This window comes from Tetrao urogallus (genome assembly GCF_951394365.1).
Source record: "Tetrao urogallus genome assembly, chromosome: 2".
Classification (NCBI taxonomy): Eukaryota; Metazoa; Chordata; class Aves; order Galliformes; family Phasianidae; genus Tetrao; species Tetrao urogallus.
Window position 1 is genome coordinate 81,523,573 of NC_136814.1, and position 15,288 is coordinate 81,538,860.

Here is a 15,288-nt window from a genome sequence, read left to right on the forward strand (position 1 = left end):
AATGGGGAGGTTGGTGCCTCTGTCTGCAGCTGAGGGGTTGGAGCTTGATGATCCTTGAGGTCCCTTCCAACCCTGGCCATTCTGTGATTCTGTGATTAGAACTGAGCATCAAGAATGCCAAGAAGCAGAACTACATAAACATTCATGGAACTTGTGTTGGGAAGGCAAAACCTGGCAAGAGAAAATAATGAAATAATGCAACAACCTGCAGATAAGAAGGATAAGGTTTATAATGCAAAAATAAAATAACTGCAGTAGTGTCACTGCCTTTTCATTAGTTAGGATGGAAAGCCTAATAATAATGATGCAGGAAATGCTTTCAATTTAAATTTAAAGGTTTCAATTTAAATTTCTGTTTTGTACTTGAAAAGTAGGTGTTGTAGTGTATGACAAAGTATTTTGTTCTCTACTGGGGACTAAAGAGACAAAGCAGCACTTGAAAAAGACACCTTAAGAAACAGCACATATTACAGGTAGCTTACTTATACGCATTTTATGTAAATAAAAAATTCAACAGATTTTGGGAAAAACTGTTGAACTAGAATCAGTCAGGTAAATGCAGGCTCGTTTTCCAACATCCAAGCAAATGCTGCAGAATTTACAGAAGATTAAGGGTTCAAAATCTAATTAATAGTTATAATTACTAGCTAACAACTTTCAGGAGAAATAGCCTTTAATACACCTGACTTTGTTCTCTGGTGAGGTATTTGGCTGATAAACCTAGGAAGCTTATTCAGGGCATCACAGCAGTGAGATGAATCTCCTAATTCCCAACCAGCACAGTACTACACCAGTAAAACACATGGTATGCAAACTAGCAGGCTGTAAGAAGAGCTTTCCCAGAGACCACAAGTCAGGTGGGTTTCGGAGATGTTATATGGAGATCTGTAACAGCACTTGGATGCTTTGCAGCTTTAATAAAATCAGGCAAAAGTGGACCAAGTGGTACATCCTTACAGAGCCACAGTAATGCAGAACAGAAATCTTCATTAAGGCCGACTTTCATTCAAGCAAAACTTGCTTTGGCAGAGAAAAAAGCAAACAAATTCATACAGGAAAAAGAAATTAAGGCCATAAAATGGAATACCATGCTGTCCAAACACCTTTTATTCAGTTTGAATGTCCATTGTGACATTATGGTAGAAGCAGCTAATAGGAATTGTGACTGCATAAGACAGAGAAAGTAGAGGAAAAGTGAAGAGGTTGGGAAAATCTGCAAAACTCCAGGAAAGAAACACAAATGGAGAAAAAAAACTCAAACACTCACAGTTGAAGATACAGAAGATCATTTTTTTCCTCCTGTCAAAAAGAACTTGCACAGCAAATATCCAGAGAGTTAACGCGCTAGAGGTTTTAGTGATGTCAGCTTATTCTCCTATTATTAAGGACCCACAGAAGCAGTGGATTTGTGCTCTACTGCAGTATTTACAGCCAGGCAAATTCCTGAACGAAGAACTGAGCTGGTCTGATGGAAAGGTCTTCAGCTCAAAGCCAGTAACTTAGCGATACTTAAAGACCTGCAACATGAAGATCATTTCATCTGTCACCTTTGAACATAAGGTATCAGAAAATAATGTCATTTTTTCTCCAGCAGCATTTAGCCAGTTTTCAAGCAGACACAACGCTTTGGGACGGAAGGGACTTTCACCACCTAGTCCCAGCCCCCCTGCCATTAGCAGGGCTGCCACCACCCACTACATTAGGCTGCCCAGGGTCTCATCCAACCTGGCCTTTATAGATAGATAAATAAAAATGTTCATTTACATAGCAAAACAGAAGCCATTTATACATCTCAGCAAGATCTTGACTACAAACTGATTCACATCTACTACACTTCCATTTATACTTGCCTACTATAAATACCACTGATGATCAGGTGCACATAAAGTAACAGCTTCAAAAAACTCAGTTGTAGTATCACGTTTATTTACCTAAGGCATCCCAGAAAATTTATCACAAGCATGAAAGAAGCAAGAATGTTCACAACAAATCTAGCTCGGATTATTCTGTACATACTCTTCAACAACTAGAAATATATCAGCAGCAATATGGATTCATTTATACATCAGAAGTCTATACAACGTCCCTTCCTCTCCCAGTCTCCAAAACGTGTAGGTTCAGGGCCCTTCGGTCCACCTCTCTCTTTTGTAGCAGGATTGATTCCATTAGGGAATTCTACAACGACAGGGAAAATTCATTAAAATGCACACAATGCTGACAAACACAGACACAAACTGAACCAGATGATTTCAGAGAGTTTTGTGACAACAGTCAGGAATATGTTACCATATTCAGTAATGCAAATGAAAAAACAACTCAGTGTCTCAAGGCACTACAGCACCAGAGATTCTAATGAATTCACAGTAAGAACTTTCATCATGAAGGTAAGCTGCCACGTTCACCATATCTAAAATACCACATCACTGTTTGCGTTTGTTTAGATTTTTAATTTCAGACACTCAAGTATGAGAATTTTAGTCATGGTTTCATAATCACCATCATGTTTTCACAGATACTATCTTTTCATTAAGTATCATGCAGATGTTCATCAACTTCACACCAAATACCACTATCATAGGAGGCACTATAAAATCCTAATCAGACCTTGAGTCTCAGGAAGAGGAGGCTGAGGGGGACCTTTTTACTCTCTTCCAATACCTCAAAGGTGCTTACAGCAAGAGTGGGGTTGGTCTCTTCTCATTGGTGACAGGATGAGGGGAAATGGCCTCAAGTTGTGCCATGGGAAGTTTAGGTTGGATAGCAGGAAAAACTTTTTTACAGAAAGGGCTGTTAAGCACTGAAATAGGGTCCCCAGGGAGGCGGCTGAGTCGCCATCCCTGGATGAGTTTAAAACTGTTTGGATGCGGTGCTCAGGGACATGGTTTAGTGGAGGGTTGTTAGAGTTAGGGTAGAATGGTTAGGCCATGGTTGGACTTGATGGTCTTTAAGGTCTTTTCCAACCTGAGCAATTCTATGATTCCACCTTTTAAAATGAAGTGTGAGCCTGCTGAGTCATGCCGATACCCTTCCAGGAGAGGGATACCCTTCCTTTGTGAGGTATGAATGGGATTTCCAAGTCTCCCCAGTGAGCCACATGAGCAGAACTCATCAGCAGAGCTTTTTCCGCTCCCAACACACTACCTAGCTATGTCATCTCTTTGACAGGAAAGGAGCTTTGCTCCTTTCCTCCATCAACGTCCTCATGCTACCCAATGCTGTCTCAGTAAAGCCCTCTGCCTGGGCCTCACCAAGCCACAGAGAGCTCACTTTCTGGCACAGCACCATCCTAGGCTGAGTATTTTTTCATCCTGCTCTGGGCTGCAGAGTTGCCTGAAGCTCAGGGTACCCCATGCACCTCTGCCATGCTGATTCCAGAGCCCTCCTTAAGTCCACTTGACTAGGGGCTGTCAGCACTACTGCACTGCTGGGAAACACGTAATACAGAGCAGGACTGAACACGAGAAAGGAGAACAGAAATTCTGGGGAGCAGTGAAAGTGAAGGACAGTGGTAGAGGAAGACACACATAGCTACAGGCCATACAGAATGATGTACAGGAACGCCTGTTTAAAAATTCATGCAGACCACGATAGAGAAAATCAGCACTTGAGCACCTCCGGCAGTACAGGGAGCACAAATGCATCACCCTAATATCTAAGCACTACTGATGTGCTGACAGTGGATACATAAGCTCAAAAGCTTTTTTATGATGGCTACACTGCAATGGGAATTTCAAACGGCCACCTAAGCCCCTCCATTTTTCTAATAAACATCAAGGATAGGAGGAGCAGTCAGCATTCCAGCAAACTACTGCCAGCATTGTATTGTATATAAAAACACACAACTAAATTGAAACACAAAAGAAACCTCTAATTTTGCCCAAAAATCTAAGCAAAAAGCAAAAGATAATAATTGTTTTAAATGAAGCACTGGTGGTATTCCTTGGGAATAGAAAGGAATTCAGAATTAAGTGACTGCTTATACAATAACTCCAACTCTGAGTCAGTGCTCATAGGGAGTCACAATCTGAAACTGCCAGCAGCTGTTCTGGAAATGATACTGTAATTTTTCAGTCATTCTGTCATCTGGAAACTCATAGTGATCTACTGGTACACTGAAAGAGTTTGTCCTAGACAGCTCAAGATGGATAAACACAGGTTATTGCCACTGGTAAACAAGCAGTAACAGAACAGCACAAGGTGGTGAATGAGGTTAAATCCGACTGGTTAAACGACTAAAGAAAGAGAAGGAAAAATCAATCCTTTAATTCTCCTGTCTGATAAAAGCGTACGTTTCTGTGACTTGTAGCAGCAATATATTTGGTATCTGCGTAGGTAAGACAAGATATTCTGTGCATCCCCACCAAGTGATCAGAACACACCAACAGCAGACAGAGCTCTTCAGGTCTTCCTGGCCCTGCTGAATGGCTCAGGAAGCTCTGCACATGGCGCTGCTTTTCAAAACACCACACGCAAGGCTCAGAGCAACAGTGAAAAGCAGCACGGATCGGACATCTTTTGTGGACTAAAATTGGAACAGGCTTCTTGCATCATTAAAAGCAGCTGGGACCAACATTTATAGCTGCACTACAGTAGACCAATATTGCTACATCAGTTACATTTGGCAGAACCATGGAATAGTTGATGCTATCTAGATCTAGAAGGCACTTCTGTCAGACAGCAGGCCCCACAGGAAGACCCCAGGCTAGAACGTCCAGGCTAATTTAAGTGTCCCCAGGAAGAGAGATCTTGCCTTTAAAATACAGCTTTCAACTTCATAAAGCATGACTTACTTTCCAGAGGTTCCCTCTCTATGCTGGACTCCTCCGGTTCATCAAATCGGCCTACTGGTAACTTCGGTTTCTTAAGCCTCTGCTTAGCAGGCTCAGGTCTTCCCTCTGACGTATAGCTCCTCAGGGAGCTGCAGGGCAGCGATGATCCTACAAACAAATGGACATGTGTCACCTACACATCAGACCCTGATACCAGACAGCTCTGCCTCTGTTTTGAGAGCTTCTGAGAACAAACCAAACTGCCTCACTCCAAAAATCAGGCAGTGAAGGTGAGGCAAAAACCCCTCAAGAGATCAAGTCCAACCCCCTGCTAAAGCAGGTACCCTACAGTAGGTCGCACAGGCAGGTGTCCAGACCTTGAATATCTCCATAAAGGGAGACTCCACAACCTCTCTGGGCAACCTGTTCCAGGGCTCCATCACCCTTACCATAAAGAAGTTCTTCTGCATGTTTGTTAATGCAGAACTTCCTCTGTTCAAGTTCGAAACTCTCCTCACTAACACCTAAGAAATTAGCACAGATTCTTATTTTTGGTTCTAGAAACATATGCATGCAAAATTGTGTTAGTTGTATAACTCTGTTCACATCAACAGTGTATTTTAAACTTTTTGAAATTATCTTCACTGTTACTGTCTTGCATTTTAGGTTCTAAATAGCAATAATGCTGGCATAGAGGAATACATTCTGTTTCCCTGGAAAAGGCTGAACCTCCCCCAGGAAGGCTGCAGATTTTCAGGGCTTGGCTCATCTCCAGCAATTTTTTTGTCAGAAAGAGCCTCTGCTTCCCCAAAGGAAAGTAGCCCCAGAAGTAAGGAAAAATCACTGTTCCCTTGGTAACAGGTCTTCCAGGATGTTGGTAAAGAACAGAGGGACTTCACTTATGACAATAAAATAAGTTGGTAGTCAAAAGCAGAAAAAATTTAAGCTCATTTAAGTTCAATTATATAACTCTATACGTATGCTTTAATAAGAAGAAAATATTTTCCCCTCATAAAGCCTCACTAATAGCTTTAAACACAATTAGGACAAACCTTATTACCATCCCCCTTAATGTTCTGCTAAGTATTCTAAAGACACCAAGGTGCACAGCTATTCTAAGTAACTGAACAGATATTACCAAATCAGAAATTGCTCACAAAGACCTCCCAAAAGACAGATACATCTGCATTTCATTAAAAAGCCAAATGCCCACCATGAACAGGAACATCTCTGAAAAAACTTCAGCTATGTATGGATATGGCCTAGTCTTTTCTCTAGAAGATTCAAACATAAACCCTGCCTGCCCACACTGGGCTCCAAGCACTGCAGAGAGCCGTGGCTTCACGTAGCCTCCTCCAGCAGCACAGCTGTCACTCACCCATACCAAACAGCAACCAGCTGTATGCCCCAAATCAGCATATCCAACCATCCTAAAATACCATGGCCTGAGCAAGTTTAGACCCTACAGTCACATAACCCGTGCTGGGCCTGCCAAATGCAGCCAGTGCCCCAAAGGAACACTGTTTTTTTTTTTTTTTCTTTTTCCTCTCTAGCTACAAAAAAGGGGTTTAAGAACAGCAAGGAATCCAACACTTCTGCATCTGTTGGATCCTTCTTCCTGCTTTTCTGCAGGCTGGAACAAAAGCCAGGTAGGAAATTCAGTGCTCAAGTCCAAGTTCAAATACAAGTCATGCCGAACTACTGATATGAAACTATCTGACAGTAAGGAGGGAAGAGGCAAAATCCATTTCTCCTATTTGTAACATTTGGAATTGTTGACTAAAACACGTTCCTCTTGACACAAGGCTGACAGCATCTCAACACTGACCACCTCGGAGAAGCACAGGACAGAGGACCAACTCCATCAGCAGGGTACGTTCTGCAGGCTGCTCTCGGGCTGCTCATCCTTTACGAGCACTGCAAAGCCGTGCTGTGTGCTAATCATAGAGCTGAACTTGGAAAGAAGCTGGAAACCCCAATTCTCCGCAGCTGTAACGCTCAGCCGTCACGGAACCCAGCAGGACCACTCAGGCTGCGGGCTGCACAGCAACGCGCTGAGGATGGGGCACCTCACGGTCCCTTTCCCAGTCCTCCTGTTCTCACAGCAGCCGCCGTCATTCCTCTCCACATCGCACCGTTCTCACGGCTCAGCCGCCACACGGGGTTGCTCCCCACCCGGCCCGGCTGCCCGCCTCCTCAGCACACACACAGCGCTAAGCTGCCGAGGCCGGCTGCCCTCCAGCTATTCCACCAGCACTAACGCGCAGCTCAGCCTCTCACTACAGTTCCAACCCTCGCAGAGCTAATAAACTCCCATAACGGGTAGCGAGGCCTGGCAGCTGCAGGCCAGAGCTGTGCGGGCACGCATTCACACATACGGCCTGGCAGAAGCTCCGGCGTCCCCCCCTCCCCCGCCCCGCTCCCCGCCCGCTCCTTACTCGCCGCGGCCCTCAGCAGCCGCAGCGCCATAGCCGCACCGTCCCCGCTCAGGACGCGCTACCGCGCCTGCGCCCCGCGCCTGCGCAACCGCCACGGGCCGCGCGTGGGGAGTGGCGGGAAGGGCGTGTGGAGGCGGGCGGGGCGGGGCTAGGTAGGTGGCCGGCTTCTTGTGTCGGTTGTGCGGCGGTTCCTATGAACTCTTGGCCCAGTTTCTGCCGTGTGACGAACTGTTAACCGCTCAGAAGACCCGCTCCTACACCTCCCCGCCTTTTGGAAACAAATTAACATAAAAGTGATTGAAAGCACGCTGCTGAAATCGCTCAAAGTAAGACGTAACGTCCAACGGACATGAAATGATTCCGCCTGGCGTCACGGCGCTGGCTGACAGACCCAGCGTTCGTAAAGGCTGCGACACTTTAACCTCAGTTACCGTTCTTTTTAACCTCGCGTAATTGCTTCGTTACTGAGCCAGCACACTGTACGGCCCAGCAGGTGCCCTTTCCACACCCGAGGAGAGGCTCCTCCTCCTCGCAGAAGGCTACACGACTCCTGCTGACACCGACCTCATGTTTTTCCCATCTGCCCATGGCGGCGGTGCCGGGCACACACGGTGCGCCCAGCGGGAAGCCGAGCACAGGTGTGCTGGTTGCTCTGCGGGCCCTGCTACCTCACTCTTCCACAATTCTAAGCCATCCCCGTGGATACTGAGCCACAGAAAGCTGCTCGCTTGGCTTCAGGGCGACTGGAGTCTAAAATAGCATTTTATGTTTGGATGTGGTGCTTAGGGACATGATATAGCAGTGGGTTGTTAGTTAGGGTAGTATGGTCAGGTTGCAGTTGGACTTCATGATCTTGAAGGTCTTTTCCAATCTGAGCAATTCTATGATTCTGTATTCTCATTTTAAGCATTTAAGGAAGTAAATCTCCTTGGTAAATTAACAGCAGTGCTGTGCTGAGTTTATTGCATGGCATCTGGCCGTGCCTACACATGGAAAGCAATTACATTTAACTGACTGCCTTCTGTGTGACATTTTTTCAATCAGCTTTTTATAACGTGGTTAATTGGGCATGAGAGACTGGCAGTGATGGAAAGCCTTTCCGTTATTTTAACAGACTAGAGAAAGCAGTGCAATAGTGGTGGCTCATGCGGGAAAAATGCTCTTCGGCCCAAAAGCAGTGAGAAAAAAATCCACAGATGTATGCCAAGTTCAACAGCTTATCGTGCTCCCATGAAATCCCTACCTTGACATTCGTACTGAGCTGCCCGCAGGCACCAAGTAGGGGTAAGCTCTGTTCCCTAAGAGATTAAAGTAAACCCATGAAAAACTGCACTTGTGTGCATTCCCAAATGGTAAGGGTGAAACAACTATGTAAGAATAATTAGTTATGATTCTTCTACGCAAAAACAAGGTCTTCAGAGCTATCTTCCCCCTTCATTTCCCCCTTCATTTCCAGCACATTCCTGTAAAAATGTAAACTTCACTTTTTACTCCTGCTTTATGTATTCCTAGATGTGGTTGAAGAGATTGTGAACCTGAACATAAGACCTGAATGTAACGTTACCTGAATATAAGAACATATGTAAGTACGTGCCACAAAAACATGCCACTGTGACTGAAACAAGAAGTTTGTTATTTTGTTTTGTGCTTTCCTTCCTGTGCTTTCTAATCATTTCTCTTTTACTCTCCAGCGTGCCCTGCAAGGAGTCAGAATTACGTATTATCCTTTATTTTGCTGTTCTGAAAAGCAGGTAGTAGAAGACCTACAGCCAACACGCACTATGCAGGTCAGTTCAGATGAGCTAGAACATAAGCTGCAAGGCCTGGTGATTTCCAAAACAATCTTTTTTTTTTTCTTTTTTACTTTTTCTTTCTTTTTCCCCCCCCCAATTAGTTTCCACATCTCTAGGATCAGAAAGTTTAATTTTGATGGAAGACTCAAATACAGACCAAGGAATTAACTTACACACATTACATGGGAACAAAACCTCAGATATAGTGTTCTCATTTCATGTAGTAATCTCCTGATAATACCACTGGGAGCTTTGTGAAATAACAAGAACAGTGTAATGGCTTCAGGGAGCAAGAGACTGGCAGCTTTCTAAAGGAATGTCAGTCCTTGATTGTTAACTCCCTTTCTGCAGGCAACACCTGATGCAGCCTCATCCTCTTCCAGGTGGCTGCAGGATACTCGCGTAAAGGGGAGGCTGCTGACACTGCAGAGAGATGAAGCCCTCACTCAAACAGAAGAGAGATGGAGCATTTCATGGCTGCTCTAGATCACATGGTGCTGAATTATGTATGCAAGTCCACATTTCTATCTAAAAAATAGATATATGCAAGAGCAGCTGGAGCATGCTGTGCACAGATGTTCCAAACATGGATGAGTGCACATGTTGTTCAAACAACCACCACAAAAGTATCATACAGTTAATGAGTGCAAATATGAACTTTACATGCTTCAAGGGCACACTGAGGTCATCACACCACTCAGTACAGCAAACAAATACTGATCCCTCCTTTGAGGTATCGAGCAGCCTCCACCAAATCTACAACACAAAGGGTCACCCAACCACAGATGGATTGCAATGAGGAAAATACAGGCGAGGAGAGAAGTCCTCTACATTTGCCCTGTTCTATGAAAAGTTTACATCAAACATCAGAGCATTTCCTACACCATCCAATAGACTGGATTCAAGTCTGCTTAAGTGGATGGGCTTGAACATTTTAAAAAGTGGCTCCAGTGCAGGATATATCTGCTTTGCTAATCACAAAGGCACAACGTACACTTTTTCAGTTCCAGAAAGGCACAGCAAGATAAATGTTTTTCATCAGCGACAGAGAAGTCTGAAGAGTCCTCTGTCTCTTGAAACTGATATTAACAACTTACCTACTAGTCAGCTACTGTAATATTGTTAAACAAAGACAGTTGAGATATCACAATGTAATTTAAATATTTACAGCAGAGCAGTACCACCATACTATAAAAAATATATAAAAATAGATATTGTTAGAATGGGAATGTATTTAAGATATCTTTCTGTAATAAGCACTTGCCTAAAACAACTCTGTAAGAAAGCACTCTGAAGTGTGCACATCGCCAAAGTGCAGGTGCGCGTCCGAAATCTGTAAGCTGCAGAGAAGAAAGTGTGTTATTACAGAGACTGCATGAACAAACCATATAAAATGTAAAATTACTTCATTACAAACTATTATTGCTACATTCATTTCAAATAATACAAAAGTATTAATTATATACAAAAATGCCTCCCCGGGATTTGGTAATTAGCAGAAGATTTCAGTTCCTTTAATTGCTTCCTTAGAGTCATTTGTTCATTTTATTAACACCAGATGCAATAACACAATGCTAAAAATAAACATGCATTATACAACAAATTTATGTTTCCCAAAAAATGTTCATTACAGTTAGTGAACGCACATGTAACCCTTTTCCGCCCCACCTTTAGTGAATTCTTGTTTGAAACAGAGAAAAGGGAAGGAAGGAGAAACCGAACTCAATGCTACTCAGCACCAGTAGAAAGTCAACAGACCTTTAACATACCTGTGTATCAGAAACATTTTATCTGCATCACTGAACAGGTAAAGTTTACAATGTCGTCCCATTTGAAGATGTATCGATTTCTATTTACAATACTTTGTAGTCAATAAAACATTTGAACAATATTTAAAAATTGAATAAATTCATAAAAGTATTGCAGAAGTTTATAACATTTACTTCTTTCACGTACATACAAGGAAGTCCATGTAAAACAGTCCGCGTTCGTCTGAGGAACTCACAGAGTAAGGAGCAATTTTAATACGGTCTGCAAAACCCCAATTATTTGAAGGCAGCGATCATTAAACATTCAAAAACCCTTAGTTGCCATTTGCTTCTGAAAACTAAAGTTCCAGTAATAAAATTGAATATGTAAACTAACGTGTTTTTGAGATCAGTAGAAAATATATTCCCACAGGCATAACGTATTTACTAATGCTGACAATGACTTTGTAGAAAACTGTTAAGATGCTGTGATGTCTGAACAGACAACTCGGGAAGGGTCTCTGTGAGACTCCCAGATACAGTTGTTTTCAAATACCCAGTATTTTAGCAGCTTGTTTTGTTTCCAGTTAAACTTCCTACAGTGCTAAAATACAATAATTGCATGTGTAATACCTTAGAAGAACTTTTAAACCCAATTAATTCCGGCATCTAAAGCGTCTTGTAAAATGTAGCCAAGTAATGTTGACTTCTGTAGTCTTAAGAGCCAATAAGAAACCAAAGAGAGTACACACTGTGCTTTAATCTCCAAATAATTAGGTACCCCAAATTAAGAAAAAGTAATAGAAAAGTAAAAAGAACAAAATAAAAAAATATTGCACAGCCACATTACCTAGAAAGTAAAGTTGATGTTAAAAAGCCCTAAGTGTGGATGATATAAATTATCTTCCATATAAAAAGTATAAATATCTCTTAAAATACAGCTGCAGCTATACTTTAATATCACACATTATTTGATTCATCTGTTAATGAGGTAATAACCAAGTCTCTCACGATGCTCTTCTCTACTGAAAGTACTTCAGGGCAGCAACAAGGAAGAACTTTTCTAAAAATATTTCTGAATCAAGAACAGCAATGTGTGCAGCTCTCCCTATGAGAGAATCTGCTGTATTGGGCAACGCGTTAATTACGTTGTAACGAACCAAATTACATTCCTTATTTTGAAGAACTGGCAGAAGCAGGTTCTGGATCATTTCAGCATAAATTGGTCCTGTGGAGGAAAATAAAAATGGTTCTCTGTGAATCACCAGGAATGCACTTCTATGACCTTGAACTGAAAATGAATGCGTTCCGGAATAAAAGCGCTGAATGTATGATGCTGCTTTTCTGTTTAAGGCTGAATACAGGAAGCTTGATTTCCTCAGATACTGTGCAAAAACGTAACTTTACATACCATGTATTTGTTCATTATACATCTGTAGTGAAAAAGTGCCTGTCAGTATTCATTTATTATACCGTCTGTGTAAATGATGCTTATTTGCTAATATATAATGTCAGTGTGACTATGCTGGGATATCCCACAGGTAAATACAACAAAGCACCACTGAAAATGGAAAAGAGCATTTTCGTTCATTGCTAGTATTAAGCCTCAACTAAATAAAGCCCGCCCTCTACTCAGCACTGGTGAGGCTGCACCTCGAGTACTGTGTTCAGTTTTGGGCTCCTCACTACAGGAAAGATGTTGAGGTCCTGGAGCGTGTCCAGAGAAGGGCAACAAAACTGCTGAGGGGTCTGGAGCACAAGTCTTATGAGGAGCGGCTGAGGGAGCTGGGATTGTTCAGTCTGGAGAAGAGGAGGCTCAGGGGAGACCTCATTGCATTGTACAACTTCCTGAAGGGAGGCTGTGGTGAAGAGGGATTTGGCCTCTTCTCCCAGGCAATGAACAGGACACAGGGCAATGGCAGCAAGTTTTATCAGAGGAGGTTTAGGTTGGACATAAGGAAGAACTTCTTCTCTCAGAGAGTGGTCAGGCACTGGAATGGCTGCCCAGGGAGGTGGTGGAGTCACCATCCCTGGCAGTGTTCAAGAGGCGTCTGGATGACGTGCTGCGTGATATGGTTTAGTGCTAGTGGTGGCAATGGTGATGAGGAGATGGTTGGACTGGATGATCTTACAGGTCGTTTCCAACCTTGTGATTCTATGATTCTATGATTCTATGTGCTTGAAGCTAGCTTGGCATCCTCAATAAAATGAAAGTTATTTGCCCTCCCTATTCACGGAGTAACACAAGGGGCTGCGTTCATCCCACCTAACTTTCAGCCATATTTATAAGCTGTAAATGAATCTCAGACTCATCAACTGCGTGTAATAGAGCAGGACAGAATCAGAAAATAATTCAGCTCTTCATTTTCCCTCTCTGTTACTATAGAGTAAGCCCAAGGTCTACAGACATAGCTGAGGCGTCTCAGTTACGCACCCAAAATTATGTGGGATGAATCTGAGACCCATAAGCTTTCATTTGAGTAGTCTGTTCATTGTACATTTATTACCTGATTGTTTATCCTTTAAAGCTGTTTTACACATCTCAATGCGAGCAGAGTGATAAGGAACGTAACGATCCTGTAGAGATCCAACTAAGACAATGTTTTTGAAGTAATGAAGACCTACAAGACAAGAAAAAAAGGAAATAATGAATCACCTGACAATTTCTAAAGATTGATTGAATATTTTTGCAGCTGAAATTTGGCATTATCAATTTTTTTCACAAGATCTTACACAAAAATGCAGAAAAATTAAATTACAATAGAGCTACAGAATGACTGTGAGCTACTGCCCTTTTCTCCACATGTATTTTAATACGTACAGGTGAGACCCACGTGTGATCTTTCTTAACTAAAATCAATATGCTTTAAAACTTCAGCTTCTTCGCACGGAAGGAATTAGGAATCAAGTGCTCAGTTTCTGGCTGACAGAAGGGAGTAAAGCCTCTGCATTGCTTAAAAAACGTGAAGATGAATGGTGCCTTGTATTTGCTGACAGTCCAATCCATAGTGCAGTTGTGCCAGCGTTAATGCCTAACAAACATGGATGCAATACAGCCCACCTAATCCAAGTGGCTCTTTTAGCCACCTCCTCACTCCAAGCTTTGGCCAGCTTGCGACCAGCTGTGAAATCCATCCAAGACAAAATCCTTCCTTTCTACCAGAGGTTGTCCCCTAAGTTTCTCATATTTTATAGACTCCGTATGACGAAGGCTACATTTCCAGAACAAGTCAATTAAAAAAAAAAACAATACTGAACAAATTCAGCATATGAGAAAGTGATGGACATTGCCAGATTTAAAAGAATATTGAGCAAGTAAAAATTATGTTAATCTATAAAAACATAAAAAAAAAAACGCATCAAAATTGAATCCTGGTTCCTTTCCTCTTCAAATAGGAAATCCACGTTGTTTTTTTTTTTTCATTGTGTGTTTCTTTGGTTTTATTTTTTGGCCTGTGCCCACTGAAAAACAATGCTGTCTCAGCAGATCAGCTAAATCACTGGAATCCTTTATGTGACATCTGATTAAAAATGACTGCAACAAATCTTACACAAAGATTCAGCTGTCCGTTCAGAAACTAATTATACTGAGATGAAAATAATGCTTTTGGAATAAATCAAAGATAGGAATTCTGCACAGACTACTCTGTAAGAGTTTTGTGAATTCTTTGGAAATCTACATCTATCTTGTACGAAGTATTTTTTTATATTAGCTTTCCCTAAATAAATGTCCATTAGCATTTATGTAAGAGGTATGAAGAAGTCACAGAATCACAGAATTACAGGGGTTGGAAGGGACCTCAAGAGACCATCAAATCCAACCCCCCTGCCAAAGCAGGTACCCTACAGCAGGTCACACAGGTAGGTGTCCAGATGGGTCTCGAATATCTCCAGAGAAGGAGACTCCACAGCCTCTCTGGGCAGCCTGTTTTCAATGCTCCGTCACTCTGACTGTAAAGTTCTTCCACATGTTAATACGGAGCTTTCTATGCACAAGTTTTAGGCCACTGCTCCTTATCCTATTGATACACACCACCGAGAAGAGCCTGGCCTCATCCATTTGGCTTCCACCTCCCTGTAAATATTTATAAACATTTATCAGATCCCCCCTCAGCCTTCTGTTCCCCAGGCTGAATGGACCCAGCTTATTCAGCCTTTCCTCATGTGGGAGATGCTTCAGGCCCTTTATCATCTCTGTGACCCTTTGCTGGACTCCTTCTAGGAGATCCCTTTCTTTTTCGTACTGCAGAGCCCAGAACTGGACACAGTACCCTGACTGTGTCCTCATCAGGGCAGAGTACATGGGGAGGATCACCTTCCTCGACCTGCTGGCTGCTCTCTTTTTAATGCACCCCACCACACACCACCAGGCCTCTTGGCCCCAAGGCCACACTGCTGGCTCAGTGCCTAGATCTTTTAATCAACCTGAGGAAGGAAGAAGCATCCTGCGGAATCTTTAGAGGAACAACAATCGACATCAATCAGCATTTAAATAGACTCTCTTCAGCCTCACATGTAATGCAATACAAACAAAAATATT

The 15,288-nt window shown here is 42.6% G+C and overlaps 2 protein-coding genes across 2 annotated transcripts in view; both read right to left on the bottom strand.

Annotated features, from left to right (window-relative positions):
* Positions 1-2,004: 2,004 nt before the first annotated feature.
* SDHAF4 (succinate dehydrogenase complex assembly factor 4) lies at positions 2,005-7,238 on the bottom strand (the record flags this gene model as incomplete). The annotated part of the gene is made up of 3 exons (XM_079550095.1): positions 2,005-2,175; positions 4,791-4,937; positions 7,208-7,238. The coding sequence occupies 3 exons, from the start codon at positions 7,236-7,238 to the stop codon at positions 2,066-2,068; spliced, it is 288 nt and encodes a 95-aa protein (XP_079406221.1). The 3' UTR covers positions 2,005-2,065.
* Positions 7,239-11,770: 4,532 nt separating this feature from the next.
* The window catches only part of FAM135A (family with sequence similarity 135 member A), a gene marked incomplete at both ends in the record, with an annotated part of 64,074 nt that continues 60,556 nt past the window's right edge, over positions 11,771-15,288 (bottom strand). Inside the window, 2 exons of the mRNA XM_079532726.1 lie at positions 11,771-11,976; positions 13,256-13,369. Of these exons, the coding sequence (XP_079388852.1) occupies positions 11,771-11,976; positions 13,256-13,369 (320 nt within the window). The remainder of the gene's footprint in view (positions 11,977-13,255; positions 13,370-15,288) is intronic.